The sequence below is a fragment of the Dendropsophus ebraccatus genome, chromosome 2, assembly GCF_027789765.1.
Source record: "Dendropsophus ebraccatus isolate aDenEbr1 chromosome 2, aDenEbr1.pat, whole genome shotgun sequence".
Lineage (NCBI taxonomy): Eukaryota > Metazoa > Chordata > Amphibia > Anura > Hylidae > Dendropsophus > Dendropsophus ebraccatus.
In genome coordinates this window covers 43,449,656-43,470,115 of record NC_091455.1, presented here as the reverse complement: position 1 = coordinate 43,470,115, position 20,460 = coordinate 43,449,656, and the positions used below count along the sequence as shown (strand labels likewise).

Sequence of the window (20,460 nt, the reverse complement as noted above, 5' to 3'; positions counted from 1 at the left end):
CCACGGACACGTAGACAAGAACTGGCAGGTAGGGACACTATCGCCCTGGCGGCACATTGGGTTAACTTGGTGGAGGCTGGGACCGAGTCTGACCCTAGGTCCACTCATGTGCTGCCCACACCGAGGATTGCGGGGCCTGTGTGTGGCAATGTGTGTGGCACACGAAACAACAAGAAACAAGAATTTGGATTTTTCTCATTAAGGGTTTTGTTCTATTTAAAGGGAATGTACCACCAGGTACATCGCTATGGGCTTTTTACATTAACAGACCGGCGTCGGCATGCCAGTAGCAAAGTCGTTTTTTTTTTTTTAACTGTGGCTTGGTTGCCACACACAGCATCGGTCTATTCTCGAGCACCGGCCCAGCATGAAGCACTGGAGGCAGGCCCACCAACCCTCTTTTATGGTGCGGTTCCATTGATTCTAATGGAGCTGCGTTATAGAAAGGAGAGGGTTTCGTCACACTGAGGGTCGGTGATCCACCCCCATTGCTTAAAGCCATGCCGGTGGTTGGAAATAAACCACCGCCATGTGCAGGAACCTAACGGCTGTTCCAAAAAAAGGCAACACCACTGGCATCCCTGTGCCAGCACCGGTCTGTTAATGTAAAAAGCCCATAGCAATGTACCTGGTGGTACATTCCCTATTTATAAAGCAAGAATACTGCCATCTGTAGCCCTATTCTCATATCAGAAAGGAGATCTGTTAGGATTCATATTAAAGTGGTTGTCCAGTGAAAATCTTTTTCTTTCAAATTAACTGGTGTCAGAAAGTTATATAGATTAGTAATTTACTTCTATTAAAAAACTCAAGTCTTCCCATACTAAATGTCATACAGGAAATGTTTTGTTTTCAGTCTGACACAGTGCTCTCTGCTGACATCTCTGGCCGAGACAGGAACTGTCCAGAGCAGGAGAGGTTTTCTATGGGGATTCATATAAATCTGAGACAGAGTTCCTGTCTCGGCCAGAGATGTCAGCAGAGAGCGCTGTGTCAGACTAAAAATAAAACAACATTTCCTGTATGACATATAGTAGCTAATAATTATGGGATGACTTGAGATTTTTTAATAGAAGTAAATGACAAATCTGTATAACTTTCTGATATCAGTTGATTTAAAAGACAAAGATTTTCGCTGGACAACCCCTTTAACGTCTGAACAGAGCCTTGGCCTTGTACTTGGCATAAAATAGGCAGAACCTTGCGACTGAATTATGAAAAGAAGTGTTATAGCTATGGCTTAACCACTAACAGAAACAGATATACATACCACATAGTCTATGTTGCGTACCAAGACATTCTCCTGATTTTGCAGCATTTGTTTTCTATCGGGTACACACGGACGGGAATAAGCTCTTGTCAACAATATTATCAGGAAGGGAATGGCGATACTATATTTGAGGAAAACTGAAAAGAAAGTAAAACAAAAACAGTTCAAAGGAATAATAATGCAGTTGTATAGCAATTTATTGAATAATCTGTAGCCGCTATTATTGCTATGCTACATCTATTTGTCTTAAAACGGTATTTCACTGAAACACAACTTATGTTGCTGCACATGGTGAGACTAACAATTCATTCCGCACTTTGTTATTATCTATTCAGTCTCCTTCCCTCAATTCTGAGCTGCTGCTTTCTGCTGAAAACACAAAAATCTGTGTGAGCTTTTCTGTCCATCTCCCCCTCTTCCTCCCTCCCATATGAACCAAATCAATGGCTATTCTAGGAAGTTTGGATTCCGAGTAGATTTGTTCAACTCTATGTCCAACCTGTATACAAATGTTAAAGTAGGTCCACATGCAATAGATTCTCCATGATGAATTTGCAGCAAAGCCTGCTGTGTAACCTGCACATTTCTCTGTGGATTTCCCCTTAGCATGCCTTATCCTAGCCTTTCACCCATTCTTTCCAAAAGATAAGATGGTTGACAAGTGAGGGATCTATATACACTGGCCTTTATGAACCCTGTGATTCATTTGAGCTTTAAAATGATCTTTCTCTAATTTATGATGCTTTTATGAAGATCTATCCATCTTTCCTTTACAGCTGAATACCCCAGGGTGAGGCGGTCTATTATTTAGGCTATATCTGGCCATCATGGCTACCATCTTGAAAGCTACCATATTGGATCAAGCGCAACATTTTCCAATGGGAAGATGGTCATGTAGCATATCAAAGAAGACAAGAATTGTCTCAGAAATTGATTGTCATGGTCAGCTTTTCAATATCTCTTGTGGTTCAAAAGTTATCAACACAGAAAGCTGGTTTGTGTTCAGCTTCCACTCTATGTTCAGCACCACGGACAACACAGTCAAATAGCTGTGCATCACAGGAAACAGTCCCAGTTATTGTTAGGCCAAGTTCACATGGCGTAAGAGACCGGCCGTTCCGTGACCCGGTCGGTCTCTGAAAAGACCATCCCGGCTGGTACTGCAGTTCTGATGTGGGCGCATCCCTCATCAGAACTTCCACAGCACACAATAGAGCAAGTGTCCGGAGCAGCTCGCTCTATTGTGTGAACTGACAGGGTTTTCTGTGCCCACTATTCACTGAATTGTGGCCACAGAAAACTAACATGTCAGTTTTCTACGGCGCCGCATGGGATCCCGGCCGGAGTGTATACCAAGTGTATACACTCCGGCCGGGATTTCCTCAGGCTGCAGTGTTAACATAGTCTTACTTAGTATTTCACCGATGATATAATTATAGTCAGTGCATCAGTTATCCCTAGAGATGAGCGAACCAAACCCGGCCAAACCCAAACCTAAACACTCGACCATTGAATCATGATGCCTGGGAAAGATAGATGCAGCCCTAGGGCTACCTGGAAAACATGGATACAGACCTAGGAGATCTATGGATGTATCTGTGTTTTTTAGGCAACCCTAGGACTAAATATTTAATTGTTCTGTATAAGCAATAGATTTTTTCCATGTACACGTCACCTCAAGATTTAAAAAAAATTAAGAAAAGTTTTTAAAATTTTTTAAACCCCTTAAAATTCAGATTGGTCCCCTTTTCTTATTTAAACATTACTAATATTGCCACATGTAAAAATGTCCAAGCTGTTACCGGTAAAATATAATGTTATTTCGCCCATATGTAGATGCCATAAATTAAAAGAAAAACAAATCCCACAATTGCAGATTTTTGCTCACCTCGCGTCCCACAAAACATATTATAAGAAGCTATCGAGATGTGAAGCAGAAGAAGCTTTACCAGTCATTTGAATTGTGATGTTTTTACATGGCCGCATCAGAATGTTCATGACAGGTCTGAGATAATAAAGTACAAAGAGATTCTCTTTGTGACTGTGAAAGTCATAATCCGGACACATGACCATAATATACAGATAATGGAATGGCTAATCCTCATTCTGGGAAAGACTGATCAACATAATATTTGTTTTTTGGCTTCAGAATTGTTTTTTTTTTATTGATGGTGGAGGAAAGACTAGGCCTACACAAAACACTATCCATACTATGTATTGCCAGGGAATGCAGAAGAATCTGATCTTAACATTGCTTTGTATTAAGTACAAACACAAACTTTCCCTACATAGCATCACCTGTCCACCCTGTATGCGAGGGAAGTGAAGTAAGTGGCCAGTTGAGATTGGATTTCTATTTATAAAAAAGTGAAAGCATGTTCTAATGATGTGGCACCAATTTTGAGATGGGTGTAAACCAAATGTAAGGTTAAAGGAGAAGTCCGGTGAAAATTTTTATTAAAGTATTGTATTGCCCCCCAAAAGTTATACAAATCACCAATATACACTTATCATGGGAAATGCACATAAAGTGCTTTTTTCCCTGCACTTACTACTGCATCAAGGCTTCACTTCCTGGATAAAATGGTGATGTCACGCCCCAACTTCCAGAGCTGTACGGCTGTGGCTGCTGGAGTGGATGATGGCAGAGGGATGCTGAGTGTCTCTTAAGTGCCCTGTGTCCCTCAGTGTCCTCCTGCCATCATTCTCTCCAGCAGCCAAAGCTGCACAGCTCTGGGAGTCGGGTCGTGACATCACCATTTTATCCAGGAAGTTAAGCCTTGATGCAGTAGTAAGTGCAGGAAAAAAGCACTTTATAAGCATTTCCCGTAATAAGTGTATATTGGTGATTTGTGTAACTTTTGGGTGGCAATACAATACTTTAATAAAAATTTTCTCCGGACTTCTCCTTTAAAAAAATAACTTTCTTTTTTTTCTAAATAAGAACTTTGGGCACAATCTGACAGTTAATTGTAGGGAAGTTTAGGAAAAGTATTCCTAAAAACAGTAGAACAAAATCTTCAAGAAAATTGAATGAAAAGCCTCTTCAGATAAATAGGATAAAAAATAAATAAAATAAATAAAACTAGATGGACCAATTGAACTTTTTTTTTCCTGTCAATCCTCTAGGTTTCTATGTTTTACCCACTAGGGGGCAGCATTACCTCTGTTAGTGGTGCTTCACTTTGCCATCAAGATATTAGTGGAAGGGAGTTATGCTGAAGGGCTGTCACTTTCCGAGTGGAGTCTACTTGTGACATGTGACTCTTTTTTTTTCCTGTGAAGTTCACAGTGAAAAATTCTGCATTTCCCAAAAGCTTGTGCCTATTATGTGCGCCTGATGAAAGGAACAGATGGTAAAATTCTAACCTTTCCTATCTAGGGATAAGCGGCAGCAGATAAAATAGAAAAGCTTCAATGATCACTTGCATCTTTAAATACATGAGAAGGGATTCATGTGCAGTGTCACAGTACCCGTGTCCAAGCCTAACGTTGTCATGTGGCTGAGGAATACCATGTTTAGCATCTTTAGGTATCATGTTTTTTGTAGGTGCTGCTATTTTACTTGTCACACTGACAAACACTGCCTAATAGTATACACAGAGCTATTTGTTCAGTGCAAGGGTTAACATTGTTGTGTACTGGTCACATTTAAGGAAGCAAAGATTTGGTCACAGTCTTTCAGGTCCACCTTTTTCCAGGTAACAACCAATGACAGCAAAAAAGTCAAACTCCCTAATCCAGATGGATGGAACTGGCTTTAGCCAGAGTAGTGTGAGGAGGTGTCTTCCAGCTTTGAGGCTGAGTAGAGTACTATTAGCAGTGCTAGGCCTCACACCCAGCCTAGCCAAGTTTCCTGCTCCCTATAATCCTGCTAAAACATGTAACAAATCCACTTTTCTCCTTTTCTGGCCCCTGCACCCAATCCACTAAAGTTTTCAATACTTTCGATAAGGTCAGTTCTACAGTGAAGAATATGTTTTACCTCTTGGGGCCCCTGAACCTAATTTGGTACTGCTGCTAGCAAGTAACTTTTCATCCTCCTGCAGTTACTGCGTTTAATAAAGGTCAATTCTGGGACATGTAAATGGTTCAGTTCTACAGTTCTACGGTTCAGGTCAGTTCTACAGTGAAGAGAATGTTTTACCTCTTGGGGCCCCTGAACCTAATTTGGTACTGCTGCTAGCAAGTAACCTTTCATCCTCCTGCAGTTACTGCGTTTGCTAAAGGTCAATTCTGGGACATGTAAATGGTGACCATGGCATTATGTGAAGTAAGAAAGTATCACCATAGACTACCTACAATCCACACTGAGAGGAACGTTTTACTCGAGCACCTGTTCCTCTGAATTGGCTGTGAGAGAGGTAACAGATGCTCAAGGACTCTCTTACCTAACTTTTGCCAGCATAGGTTGGAGTTAGTACTTAGTGGCATTTAGGTTGTCTTTTCTTTTAGGGGAGATCGTGCTTCAAACTTGACTGTGAGTAAAATTTTCTCAGTTGACTACAATGCAACTTGCCCATTCTGTGAGAATCCTCTACAGCAGAGTCTGAGTCAATTGAACTGCTTAGCAACATCATCCTTATCAACATTAGGCTGCATACTACACCAGCAACACTTAAAGGGGTTATGGCACAAGGAAAACAAGAAAACCAGGAAACACAAGATTTGGATGCATAGGAAAGAAACGTGGCAGGGTCATGTAAGTTACTGTGCTAAAAAAAAAGCACACTTGTTCTCCTTTACATACAGTATACAGTATGGGTGTAGGGGGGGCACACCTGATTTTACCTTCTTTGCTTCATGACACTATGCCATAGGTTACCAAAGCATAAAAAACACACTGTCTGGTTCCAACGATCAGTGCCAGTTTCTTCATGTGCACCGGCCTGCCCTATGCACTGGAGGCCGGCCCGGCACCCACAGTGTAATTATATCCCCTTCCCTCTGTGACAAGGCCAGACTTGATTCAAATGGAGGATCATCACTGATGGGAGAGGATGTTGCTACAGTGGGATCCCCGGGCTTGCCTCCAGTGCATAGAGCGGGCCGGTGCACATGAAGAAACTGGCACCGATCATAGGAACTAGGCTGCCTTTAGAAAAATGGATCACACTACCAGGATCTCCACACTGGTGTCAACTAGGTAATGTAGGGAAAAAATCTGTACATTCACTTTAAGATGTTTGTGAAGGTGTCTGCATTAGTTTCCAAATGTATCTGCCATCTGCACAAGCTAAGCAGGACTACAGACTATACCCGCATTTTTTATTACAAGTATTACAATAATTCAGGAGAGAATAGTTATTGTACAAAGCGAAACTGAACATTCTTGGAGCGGTCTAGCAAAAATATTTCGAAAGTCTGACAAGTTTGCAAACTCTAACACAGTGTTTGAGGTTTGTGTGTTTTGGGGGAGTGAGCCACATTTTCCAAGACAAACTGGAATAAGCGGTGAAAACAAACATTTTCATTGTGCACATCATGCCAAAATCCAGAAGATCGAAATGAGTGCCAAATAGGTAATTAGTCTGAATTTCCCATCACTAAAGCTATGGTTCAGTGCTAATGATATGTGAGCCAAGCACGTTAACATCTTACTGTTACATCCTGTTCACAGTTTTATCGTGAACACCCCAATATTAGTCAAATTTACTGAGGTATTTATATCTGGGACACTTCTGGTATATCTTCAGGATGTGGCATTAAGGACCCCTAGATGTGGGTTCCACCATTGGATACCATGTCTATTTTTAGTTCCAGGGCTACACAACCCCATCCAGCCTGGCTTTGGCTGGGATGGGAAGCCCAACACAGTCCAGATGGCTCTTTAGGTCATTTGCATTCTCAACTCCCATTGACTTTAAATTAAATACATTAATGCTGGGTTTACACGGAGCGATTATCGGGCGAATTTTCCCGATAACGATCGAATTCGAACCATAATCGTACGTGTAAACGCGGCGAACGATCGAAAAATCGTTCATTTTGATCTTTTAACAGGTTCTTAAATCGTCGTTCGTCGTTCGCAAAGAAGTTGCCGATCGTTCCGTGTAAACAGTCGTTCACTCATTTTCCCTATGTGTGAGATAGGCTTAAGCGATCGCAAAACGAATTTTCTGTACGATATATCGTACAGTCTAAATGCTGATCGTTATAAAAAAAAAATCGTTACTTCAAAATCGTTAATCGTACGATCGGGCAAATTATCGCTCCGTGTAAACCCAGCATAAGGGTCCATTTACACAGAAAGATTATCTGACAGATTATCTGCCAAAGATTTGAAGCCAAATCCAGGAATGGATTTAAAAAGAGAAGAAATCTTTGGCTTTTCTTTATGACCTGAACTCTGCCTATAGTCTGCTCCTGGTTTTGGCTTCAAATCTTTGGCAGATAATCTGTCAGATAATCTTTCTGTGTAAATGGACCCTAAGGCCTTGTTCCAATTAAGAAGAAGTGATGTTCATCTTAGACAGCAGCCGTTCTGTGACACAGCCGTGTCACAGAATGGCCGCTGTCTTGCCATCTGTGATGGCCTAATACCATGTCTTGCCATGTGCCATGGCCTAATACCATGAGCTATGCTCAAGCCTGATTTGATGAAAGACCCTGCTGGGTTGAAACGTTGCTTTTGTGTATGTGGCTTTAGGAATAACCCTCACTGAAGAGTTACACTACTGGACGCTGTTGGGCTTCTTTGTTTTGTCACAGAGACATGTCAAAAGTTCTGATCGGCAGGGTTCCAATGATCAGAAAAATGAGCTAGAAGAGGTATGCGGTAGTCATTTTGAAATGACTGGTATGCATTCAAGAGAATCTGTCAGCATCTGGACTCCTCCCTTTTCTGTATGCATAATCTGTGCTGCTCGGGCTCCTGTGCTTGTGCTATGTTCCTAATCTGTGCAAGCGCTGCTGATGTAAACCATGATACAGGAGGTGCACAGCCTCTGACATCAGCAGTGCATGCAGGGACTGTGAAGGTAGTGCAATCATGCAGAAGGCCGAGTAGCACAGAATATTCATACAGAAGAGGGAGGAGGAAGGAGTTGTCAGATGTGACAAAACGCAAAACGATCGCTATACCATGATTCCTCTTTGACTCTTTGATTACAGTAGGACAATTGAAATTGGTAACATGACCGCCAGTGTAATACTACCTACTGCACACAGTCAGGTCCAGGTGCTGACAGATTACCTTTAAGATATGCATTTTCTCAGCTTAAAGCGTAGTTGTCATTTCAGGGTCATTTTTTTGAAAACATTAAATATCAACAGTTCAAGCAATTTTAAGAAACTCTGTAATAGGTTTTATAAACCAAAAGAGTTTCCTTCTGTACTGAAAAAGCAATCTCCCAGCCTCCCCCCTCACATCAGAAGCAGCAGGATTTCTTTCTCCATTATGTGGCTATGGAGAGGGGAGGGTCTGTTAGGAGTGACTGAGCACGGAGCTGTCCTGCACAGCACAACACCCTGCAATCTTCTCTCAGTAAGTTCATAGATAAGCACTGACCTTTCTGACCCCAGAATCCTGCGTTTTAGGTGCCCAGAGAGTCTACAAACAGCTGACCTTCAAGTCACCTCTTCCTGCTCCCTCATCTCCCTCGGCCCCTCCCCCCTCTATAAGGATAGAATGGAGAGAGCAGAGCCCGTCTTCACTGGCTTCTCTGTAATGAAGACGTGTTTGCCTGATAATGCACAGATAAGAAGTCAGGGGGGGAGGCTGGGAGATTGCTTCTTGAGTACAGAAAGAGGCTTTTTTGGCTGATAAAACCTATTACAGAGTTTCTTAAAATAGCTTATACTACTGATTTCTGCAATTTAAAAAAAATCTGACAGTTACGCTTCAAGGCCAGGTTCAGACTATGTAACTGTGCGGCTGTATTTGCAGCTGTAATTGTGCAGCGGTATTTTTGGTGGTTCATGCGTACGCTGGAAAGTATAGGATATACGGCTGCACAGTGCACACTATGTATGAATCTACGGCCCGATCGTAAACGGACCCGTAAAAAATGAACAAGACCATTGTTTGCGGCTAGACATGCGGCCGTGGATTGACAGGCGGTCCGTACGGAGTACTTCAAAAATAGCCGGCAATGATGCCGAATGCCGATGCCTCTAATAGTTAATATATTAAATTAATAAAACACATTTTCTTTGTAATAAAGTCCCTTTCAATGGTCAATAATTTAATTCTAACGAATCCATCATTTTGCAATTAAATATACTGTTAAAATAAATAGATATATAAATAAATGTATATTTATATATATATTTATTTTTTGACAGTATATTTAATTGCACAATGATGGATTCGTTAGAATTAAATTATTGAACAACGAAACTGAATTTATTTAATCGAAAATGTGTTTTATTAATTAAATATGAATTAGTACAGGAAGCTCCATAAGCCGTTAATTCATATTGCCGGCAATAGAGCTTTCTGTACTAATCATCACTTTACTTTAATGAAAACATCAAATGTTTCTTCTAACTATGTTATCACAATAGCATTATTAGAAGAAACATTTAGAATTATATGTGCGCTCAGCTGATTGGCTGATCGGCTGAGCGCACATATAATTAGCAGGTCCGCAGCACAGTGACTTCATTGTGCTGCGGACCAGCGAAGAGACAACATCGGGGTGAGTATACAGATCTCCCCACCCCCTCCCCTGCACTGCACCCCTCCCAGCAAGGAAGGGGGGGGGGTCAGTTAACCCCTTCATTGCTGGGATGGGTGCAGTCTGACATCAGTCTGGCCCCCAAGGGGTTAAGGGGATGAAATACATCCTCCCTTAACCCCTTGGGGGCCAGACTGTAAGCAGCGATCTGTAAAGATGCTGCATACTGTAAGGTGCACAACACCGCTCACAATGATGGGTGTTGTGCTCCTGTTTGTGTGTTTTTTGTGTGTTTCTCCCTTTTTGTTTTTCAGATATCGGTATCCTGGGGATTACGTCGGATTCCGTGGACTACGTCGATGACCAGCGTTTTTTTTTTGTTTTTTTTTTATAAAATGGTCAATGAGGGGTGTTTTTATTTGAATAAATTTTTTTTTTAACTTATGTCTTGTCTTTATTTCTTTACTTTATAGACTTAGTAGTGGAAGCCGTCTAATAGACGGAATCCATTACTAAGTTGGGGCCTAGTGTTAGCCGGTATAAAATGGCTAACACTAACCCCCTATTATTACCCCAGTACCCAATGCTACCAGGGGTACTGGGAAGAGCCGGGTGCCAGTGGTCACGGAGCGTCAAAATTGGCGCTCCTGGATCGGGCAGCAGCAGGCTGGTAAGATTTAGGCTGGGGAGGGCCTAAACCAATGGCTCTTTCCACCCTGGTGTTACCAGGCTGCTGTCGTTTGGTTTTTAACCCGGCTGGTTATAAAAATAGGGGGGACCCTATGCGTTTTTTTAAATTATTTATTTATTTTTAAAAAAACCGCATAGGGTCCCCCCTATTTTTATAACCAGCCGGGTTAAAAACCAAACGACAGCAGCCTGGTAACACCAGGGTGGGAAGAGCCATTGGTTTAGGCCCTCCCCAGCCTAAATCTTACCAGCCTGCTGCCGCCCGGTCCAGGAGCGCCAATTTTGACGCTCCGGGACCACTGGCACCCGGCTCTTCCCAGTACTCTGGTGGCATTGGGTACTGGGGTAATAATAGGGGGTTAGTGTTAGCCATTTTATACCGGCTAACACTAGGCCCCAACTTAGTAATGGATTCCGTCTATTAGACGGCTTCCACTACTAAGTCTATAAAGTAAAGAAATAAAGACAAGACACAAGTTAAAAAAATTTTTTTATTCAAATAAAAACACCTCCACACCCCTCATTGACCATTTTATTAAAAAAAAACAAAAAAAAAAAACGCTGGTCATCGACGTAGTCCACGGAATCCGACGTAATCCACAGGATACCGATATCTGAAAAACAAAAAGGGAGAAACACACAAAAAACACACAAACAGGAGCACAACACCCATCATTGTGAGCGGTGTTGTGCTCCTTACAGTATGCAGCATCTTTACAGATCGCTGCTTACACTCTGGCCCCCAAGGGGTTAAGGGAGGATGTATTGCATCCCCCTTAACCCCCGGGGGGCCAGACTGATGTCAGACTGCACCCATCCCAGCAAGAAAGGGGTTAAGTGACCCCCCTTCCTTGCTGGGAGGGGTGAAGTGCAGGGGAGCGGGTGGGGAGAGCTCTATACTCACCCCGATGTGTCCTCTTCGCTGGTCCGCAGCACAATGAAGTCACTGTGCTGCGGACCGGCTCATTATATGTGCGCTGAGCCAATCAGCTGAGCGCACATATAATTCTAAATGTTTCTTCTAATAATGCTATTGTGATAACATAATTAGAAGAAACATTTGATGTTTTCATTAAAGTAAAGTGATGATTAGTACAGAAAGCTCTTTTGCCGGCAATATGAATTAACGGCTTATGGAGCTTCCTGTACTAATTAATATTTAATTAATAAAACACATTTTCGATTAAATAAATTCAGTTTCGTTGTTCAATAATTTAATTCTAATGAATCCATCATTGTGCAATTAAATATACTGTCAAAAAATAAATATATATATATATATATAAATATACATTTATTTATATATCTATTTATTTTAACAGTATATTTAATTGCAAAATGATGGATTCGTTAGAATTTAATTATTGAACAACGAAAGGGTCTTTATTACAAATAAAATCTGTTTTATTATTTCAATAGATTAACCATGAGAGACATCGGCATTAGTGCAGAGGATCGCAAACCCCGGTAATAGCAATTCATGTAAACTGTGTTCCCTGCTTTCCTAGATGCATCCAGAGGTGTTTGCATCACTTTCTTAAGATTTTATTTGTTATTTTTAGTTGAACCAGATTTCCAAGTAAATGACCGTATGTTTTGAGCCGCATGTCTATTTTTTCTCACGGCCGTAGTTTCATCCGCACATTTACAGCCGCATAAAAAATACAGCCGCACAGTTACATAGTGTGAACCTAGCCCAAGGGTCCATTAACATGTACCACATTGCGGCCAATTTAATGCTGCAATTTTCTTGCAGTGAAATTTGTTGCGATTCTTCTTATTATTAAAGTTTATGGCACTGCCAGAATGGAGTCCATAGCATTGTAAAAGTGAATATATTTTAAAAAAATTAATTAAGAGGCCATGATGACCCGTCTGCGTTCCCCCGATGCCCTCCTGATTGCTTCTCCGGGTGCTCCACTCACTGACAGCCTGCTAAGCCAATCAGCCGGAGCTGTCCTGTCTCAGCCAGGGATAAGAGGTATGGGAGGAAAGAAAAAGGACAGGGAGGATGGTACCTCATTTAATCCTGTTAGGTGTAAAAAATAAGGTATAGATATAGATGGGTCCTCCTTGTTGCCCCTTGAGCTTTAAGCATATAACCCATAGGCAGGGGGAGCTGTTTGTCGTGGAGAGGGCTTCCTGACGGATGAACTAGATCTCGCCTGTTTCAATAGGCAAAATAGTAGAAAAATATTGTCTGGAAAGTATCCTGCAACTGCCACAGACAATGCTCCAAATGTTAGCGCTGTAAAAAATACTTTGTTTTTATTGGCATATAAAACCAGTTCAAAGGAGAGGATTAAAACAATAAAACAAGTAGATTAAACAATGACTCGTTTCAGGAAATAAATAGCCCTTCATCAGATTGTATGCATACACCGAGTTAGAGACCATTTATACAGTGAGGGTGTTTCAAATCTGTCGCCAGGACCTCCCCCGCAGGGAGCAGTACATGTGGAATGTAAACATATGTATTGTCAGAGCAGAGAGGAGTATACAGTATGCTTCTCCTATACTCTCTGCTCTAAAAATGCTCCCCCAATAGGAAAAAAGTCCTGTCTTAGTTCTTGTTCAAATGTAAAGAGCAGAGCAGAGTTCCTGAGGGTGTTCTTCTGAGACTGAAGCTCTATTTTTCTACAAGTTCCTGAAAGCCAGGATATGACCTGCAAATTCCAAAAGAAATTAACTGTCACCAGAGAGGAGATCACACCTGTTCACGTTGTGGGGGATTGTCACACTCAAGTTTATCCTGAAGTCCTGTTAGTCTAAACAAGGACTTAACTAAAAGCAGTTGGAGAAGTGCTACAAGCCGATGTATCCCACTGTTTCTTACTCGGATCCTTTAGCTAATGTTGAGGGGTTAGCTCTGGCTAGACATGCAAACCTAGAGCCTGTATTACTGGACTTGTCCCTCTGTACTTCGCCAGCATTGACAGATCAGTCACAGCGGTAAGGAAGAATTATTTTTCTTACTTATCGCAACTGTAGCCAAGGTTGCCAGAATCCCCCCAACAGCTGTGCTGTGCATATATGAAAAGGTACCTTCCAGGTACCTTCCAGACTTTGCACAAGTATTGTATATTTATAGTCCAACTGCTAAAGTAGTATCTTTACAAGAACCTCCTAATGGGAGCTCACTGGCAAAACTACTTCTCATACGTAAAACACACTTTGTGAGCGCAGTTATTGGAAATAATGCACTATATCTTTAAAAGACTGTCCAAGAAAAACTTTTTGCTGTATACGTTACTCTGGAGTCTGTATGTTCCCACATTGCAACCTCACACTACAGAAGGGACATCCAGAACACCTTTATGGGTTCACACACTGTATACTTCAGGCAGTATTTGGTCCTCAAGTCAGGTCCTCATAGCAACCAAAACCAGGAGTGGATTGAAAACACAGAAAGGCTCTGTTCACACAATGTTGAAATTGAGTGGATGGCCGTCATATAACGGTAAATAACTGCCATTATTTCAATATAACAGCCGTTGTTTTAAAATAACAGCAAAAATTTGCCATTAAATGACGGCCATCCACTCAATTTCAACATTATGTGAACATAGCCTTTCTGTGTTTTCAATCCACTCCTGGTTTTGGTTGCTATACAGCCTCACAAATACAGCCTCAAATATACATAGTGTGAACCCAGCCTTATAAAGAGGCATGTGCAGATACCTAGGGAGAGCCCTGTCACAAGTACCGAAACCTTTTGTGAAATTGGATAGACTAGGCTGCCTGGGACCTGTGTTGCGTCTGCAGAGTAGTGAGATTGAGAATTATTGCAAACCATCACAGGGGCCCCAAAAGAAGTTAACATGGTCAACAAGCAAGGTCACTACCAGGAGGGCTCGAAGAGAGAAATACAACAAGCAGGAGAATAAACAGATATCAGTCCAGAGGTCAAAAGCCAGGAGGTCTTTTAAATGCAAAATCAGCAAGCAGAGGGTTAACAGGGAGCAGTTCAAGAGTCAAGTCAGGAGGTTATGTCAATACAGAATCTGCAAGCTAGAAGGGGTTACTGGATACACAGTTCAGAAAGGTCAGAAGCTAGAAGATCCGCAAACACTTGAAAATGCAAGGTAAAAGATCTGTGCAGTGTAACCATGGCATACACCTGCCAAAGGCATGAACCTATTAGAAATTAATGCGTGGACATGGCAATGCCAGGATGCTACCTCAGAACAACATAGTGGAAAACAAAGCAGTAAGAGGGAGACAGGAGTCCATGCAGATGAGTATAATACACTATATACTGTATCTCTTAAAGATACGAAAGAATACATCTGTACTAGAAGGATAATTCACATAGGCTGTAGATAGAGAGGGCAGCAAATACAAAGGCAGTCTGCAGTGTACAATCACATAATCTGTAGATAGGGGGGAGGGCACACACATAGGCAGTCTGCAGAGTAGAATCACATAGGCTGTAGATAGGGAGGAGAGCACACACATAGGCAGTCTGCAGGGTAACATCACATAGGCTATGACTATAAAGAGAAAACAGTAAACTTTAGGGACTTTAGAGGAATTATGAAGCCTTCTTTTTTTTTTTTTGTAATAAAGACCCATTAGGAAAGTGACTTTTGTAACATATAAAATACAAACCAAGGCCATGTTCTCACAACGTAAGTTTTGAATAAATGACGCCCATTGTTGCTGATTTGCAGCAATGGCCATAATTAATTTAAAACTTACGTGCACTGCAGGCTGAGGGAATCCCGGCCGGAGTGTATACACATAGTATACATTCAGGCCGGGATCCCTAGTGGCCGCACAAAAAACTGACTTGTCAGTTTTGTGCGGCCACACAAGCCTGGCAAGTCACGCAATGGACCGTGCGGCTATGGTGAATTGGGATGCGGGCACACACAGGAAGATCATCTGGCCTGTACTGCAGTACCGGCAGTGATGATCTTCACAAACACCGGCCGTTCGGTGACCCGGCTGGGTCACAGGACAGCCGGTTTTTTTACGCCGTGTGAACATGGCCCAAGAATACAAATTATTGTGGATGAAATTATCACAATCTTGTCACAATCTGTCAATAACAACCAGCAGAACTGTGAGTTCTGCTCTGGGCCACTCTACATACCGCCACTCAGAAGCAGTAAAGTTTAGTAAATCAACATTTTTACAAGTTAATCAACTTTTATGTGGATTGTATAGAGATATTAAATGCCTGATCAAGTAAGACAAGTCCTTCAAAGGGAAATGATCAGCAGGTTAGAAGTATCTAACCTTCTCATATCTTTCTATAGTGCACAGGGCGCTGAGGATGAAGGTATGTTTCTTATTTCCTTTATTCTCAATGCTGTTTCTGTAATATTGGAGGAAACCCGTCACCCTGGGAGAGAGGCCAAACCCACCCCACTCCTGGATAGAATTTTTTAAGTTGGGGGTGGGGTGGATTTAAGATGAATAAAGAATTATACCTTAATGTCTATGAATACTCTAAAATAATATCATACAGGAAGTCTCCTTATTGTGGCACGATAAAAGCAATATGACATTCAAAATCATGTCCCTTAATGTTAATTCCCCGTATAAAAGGTCCCTATTGGGAATGATGCAGTCAAGGAGAAGACAGAAATATTCTGTATGCAAGAAACTCATCTAAATGCATCAGATATATAGACTAAATCATACAAAGTTCACGAACATATGTGTCACACCAGCGTCTCATAAGAAGGGAGGAGTAGCAATTGCAATCAGTGATCGGGTCTCCTTTTCTCCCCATCACATACATGTTGACAAAGGAGGCAGATATATAATCTATCTTACACATTGGCAACCATCTACTCCACTAGCATGCACCAACAAACATTCAATAAGAAAGTGATAAGTAAGGCTAGGAACATGGAATTTGCATCCTTAATATTAGTGGGAGATTATAATCAAGTACTATGGCCATCAATGGACTCATCCTCCCCTAATTCATCCTAACCCCTCAAAATAAGTACACACTTTACACCAATACCATCTATACTATAATTGGAAAGTAAAACATCCAACCGAACAGCACTATACTTTTTTTCTCAGATTGTGGGTACAGAGTTGCTTTAATAAATTATCCTATGATCATAAGAGATCCAAAGAAATCGCTGCATCCAGTAACCCCTTAAATGCCGCGATCGCAGCGTTTAAGTGTAAGTGACAGGGGCAGCCCCTGTCACTTACTGGTTGAGACCCCCGCAGTGTGACTACGGGGGTCCCGATCGTTTTAACGGACCGCCGGAGGTCTCTTACCTTCCTCTGTGTGGTCCGATTGGCGCTCTGTTGCTTGAGTCTGTTACAGGCAGGCTCAATCAGCAGAGCGCCCACCACACTGATCAATGCTATGCCTATGGCATAGGTAAAACTTAAAATGTGTAAAAAAAAAAAAGTATTAAAAAATGTTTTTAAAAATACCCCAAAGCCCCTCCCCCAATAAAAGTTAACCCCCCCCCTTTCACATTATATAAATAAAACTTATAAAAATAATTAAATAAACATAATATATCGTAGAATGCGTAATTGTCTGATCAATTAAAATATAACAAGCGTCATCACTAATGGAGAACGGCGTAAACGAAAAAAGGGGAAAAAAGCACCAGGATTGCTGTTTTTTTTTGTTACATTATACATTTAAAAAAATTATAAAAAGTCCGAGCTAAACAAATATGGTATTAATAAAAAGTAGAGATCATGGTGCAAAAAATGACGCCCCATACAGCCCCATAGGTAAAAAACTAAAACCGTTATAAGAGTCACAATAGGGCCACTTTATTAATAATTTATTTCAAAAAAAGGATTTCATTAAAAAAAAAAATATATCACATTCAAGAATCAGTGTACATCTGCATATGGTTGTGTTCTGACTGACCTATAGAATAATGGTATTATGTCGCTTTTACCGTATAGTGCATTACGTAGACACAGGAACCCCCCTAAAGTTACCATATTGCATTCTTTTTTACGATTTCACCAATTTATATTTTCATAAATAATATTTTTGGGGTTCCATCATACACGTTATGGTAGAATGAAAAATGCCATTACAAAGTACAACTTCTTCTGAAAAAAAAAAAAAAAACAAGCCCCCACATGGCCCTGTAGATAGAAAACTGAAAGTGCTAGAGCTGTTAGAAGGGGAGGAGGAAAAAAGGAAAACTCAAAAATGAAAATTTGTGCGGTCCACTGGGTCATTTTGGGCTCGGTCATCAAAGGGTTAATGTTGTGTTTTTGTTTGATTGTGTTTTTTTTGGATGTAATTTAATAATAATAATATTAATAATAATAATTATAATTATTATAATTATTAAAAATATATATTTGGAAGAGAAAAACAAAACAAAACATCCCATACTTACCCCTCTAGGAGGTCCCACTTCGGATGCCGGAGCAGTGATTTTCTATGGACATCTGACTTTTCTCTGCTCATTTGCATAATGAGAGCACTGAAGAACTATCGCAGCTCAGCCAATCAGAGTTGCACCTGGGGCACCTGGTGAAATGCTCAGATGTCCCATAGTTTTTAATGAGGCTCATTACTTGAGTTGATGACTTGACTATTGAAAAATACTCAACTCAAGTAACGAGCCTTCAAGTATTTTGGTGCTCGCTCATCTCGAAGTGTAACCATTGTGCCACGAATGCGGAACCAGAGGTGGTCAGAAAGCAGAAGAAAGCTGAACCAAGTTATTGATGTATTGTATGTAACTCCCACATCTATACACCTAACACCACCACTGCACAGTGCCGTACATCACAGCTGCATTCCCCCTAATTCTTAAGATCACTTGGGTACCTAGAGGTTGTAGATGATATATATAGAGGCCCTGAATGCTTCCTGTTAGAGTTCCCTTATTTTCTTGCTGAATACAAGGCAGGGCCAGCAGAGGGTCTGAAAAGCTGTATGTCATTTTCTTCTATTCTTTGTACAAAACAAATAAAAAGGAATGTTCTGTGCACCGAAATAGTCATTCTTACATAATAATGTTCTCTGATTTCTGAACAAAACATTCTGAAGTTCATTGTTAGTGTTTGTTTCTGGCATAAAGAACTTAGATTGCGAGCTCTTGTGGGGACAGGGACTGATGAGCACAATATAGGGACGAGGGTGCTGAAGCGGAAAATGCACTAAGCATCAGTTTTAATTTCCTGGAAATAAGTAGAATGTTTCAAAGAAGTTTTGCTATAAATGGTTTATGGTCTGTTTACATAACTACTGGAGTTGTAAACAAATTCAGTGATTGAGTGTGACTCATACAGTGGAATGAATTAATTCTCTCCGTAATGGAAATGTCAGACAAGGTGATTCCAGCCAAGAGAAGGAAGTCTTTCTTATTTTCCGTGCGTCTATTGTTAGTCTGGTCTCTGTAAACTCAGTGGACATTTATGAAGACCGGTTTATGAGTACGCCAGTCTCAAATTAGGCTCTGCCCCCAATTGTCTCAGATTCACTAAGAGGTGCCCGCCTCTTAGTAAATCTGGCCTTACCTGCGCCTGCCTGAGCAGGTGTAGATGTCTGCCATAATTTACAGCTGTGAGCAGGGGTAAACCATGGCAAATCAGGCGCAGGAGGAGGCTTCTCCTCCCGCTTTACTGCACACTCCTGCCGGCCCATCGGGTAAGCAGGCGATACGGCAGGTGTACGCAGATTCACTCTTTCTCCCTGGTGTACTCCAGGGGCGTAACAACAGTAAATGTCCCCCATAGTGTGTATCATTTGGGTTCAATAAAATTTATATATATATTTTTCTAACACAAGAAGCAACACAAGGAACGATTGGAAAACGACAATGTTACTGTCAGGACTGGCAGGTACAGACAGGACAAGAGACAGTGGACCCTAGATCTGAATCCACCCACTGTCCCTACCTACTTGCCTCAGTCAACCCAAGACGTTCCCTACACTACGTATGTGAGACACAGAACAATACGGACAGACAAAAACACAATAAGGAGTAGTGGACAAGCCGGGTCAAACCACACAGGCAACGCAGTACAAAATCAGCAATACAACGGATAGTCAGGAGTCAGGCGGAGGTCAGAAAAACGAGTAAGTCAGGCAGGAAGGAATTGGGACAGGGTACGCAGGAGTAGACACAGGGAGCTGGGACCAGGAGTTAACCTAATAGCCAGCGATTACATACTGGCTAGCACTTTACTTTATACTGGACCAGGAGCCCAGACCAAAAGCTGATTGGTCCGGCCTCCTGAATCCAGCCACACTCCAGCTGATGCACTGCAGGCTTAGTGGCAGGCTGATCCGCCACTCAGCCTGAGTGCAAGGCAACACAGCCGCGTGCCAGCCGGCAGGCTGACAATCACGTGGGACCACAGCATCCCTGGTTGCTAGGGACGCCGTTGGGTCTCCGTGACGTCACTCGGCTCCAGCGGGCGTGCTCCCGAGCCGGCCGCCGGAGCCGAGCTAGAAGCAGACGCCACTGGACCGAGGTGAGGTAAGTTCCTTACAGTTACAACAGCGGGTGTTGAATCGAAACGATCATAAATCAAATATGTCTGAACGTTGCATATAGTGCTGTAGATTCTGAGATACAGAATACATAGTTTTCATAAAATTCATTCAGCATTTCTATACAAAAATGCTGCCAAGACTCAGAGAGATCTGTGAATTCTGCTTTATATATTAATTGACAGCTTTTTTGTATACAGGGAGAGCTTTCAATATGCTATTCAGTTACTTCTCAGATGCTATTATGCTTTCTAAAAACTTGGAATGTCATATAAATGTACTTTCATCCATATGTTCCTCTATTATGTTGTTCTACCTATGTAAGGCCCATTTCACATCATGTTTTTGCACTACATTGGAAATAGAGGAGTGGGAAGACTCCCTAGAAATACCTTTGACAGAAAGCTATAACATTT

At 41.5% G+C, this 20,460-nt stretch overlaps 1 protein-coding gene across 1 annotated transcript in view; it reads right to left on the bottom strand.

Annotated features, from left to right (window-relative positions):
* LOC138784397 (uncharacterized) overlaps positions 1-20,460 on the bottom strand; it is a 56,853-nt gene that overhangs the window by 19,859 nt on the left and 16,534 nt on the right. Inside the window, exon 2 of the mRNA XM_069959952.1 lies at positions 1,271-1,407. Coding sequence (XP_069816053.1) covers positions 1,271-1,407 — 137 coding nt within the window. The remainder of the gene's footprint in view (positions 1-1,270; positions 1,408-20,460) is intronic.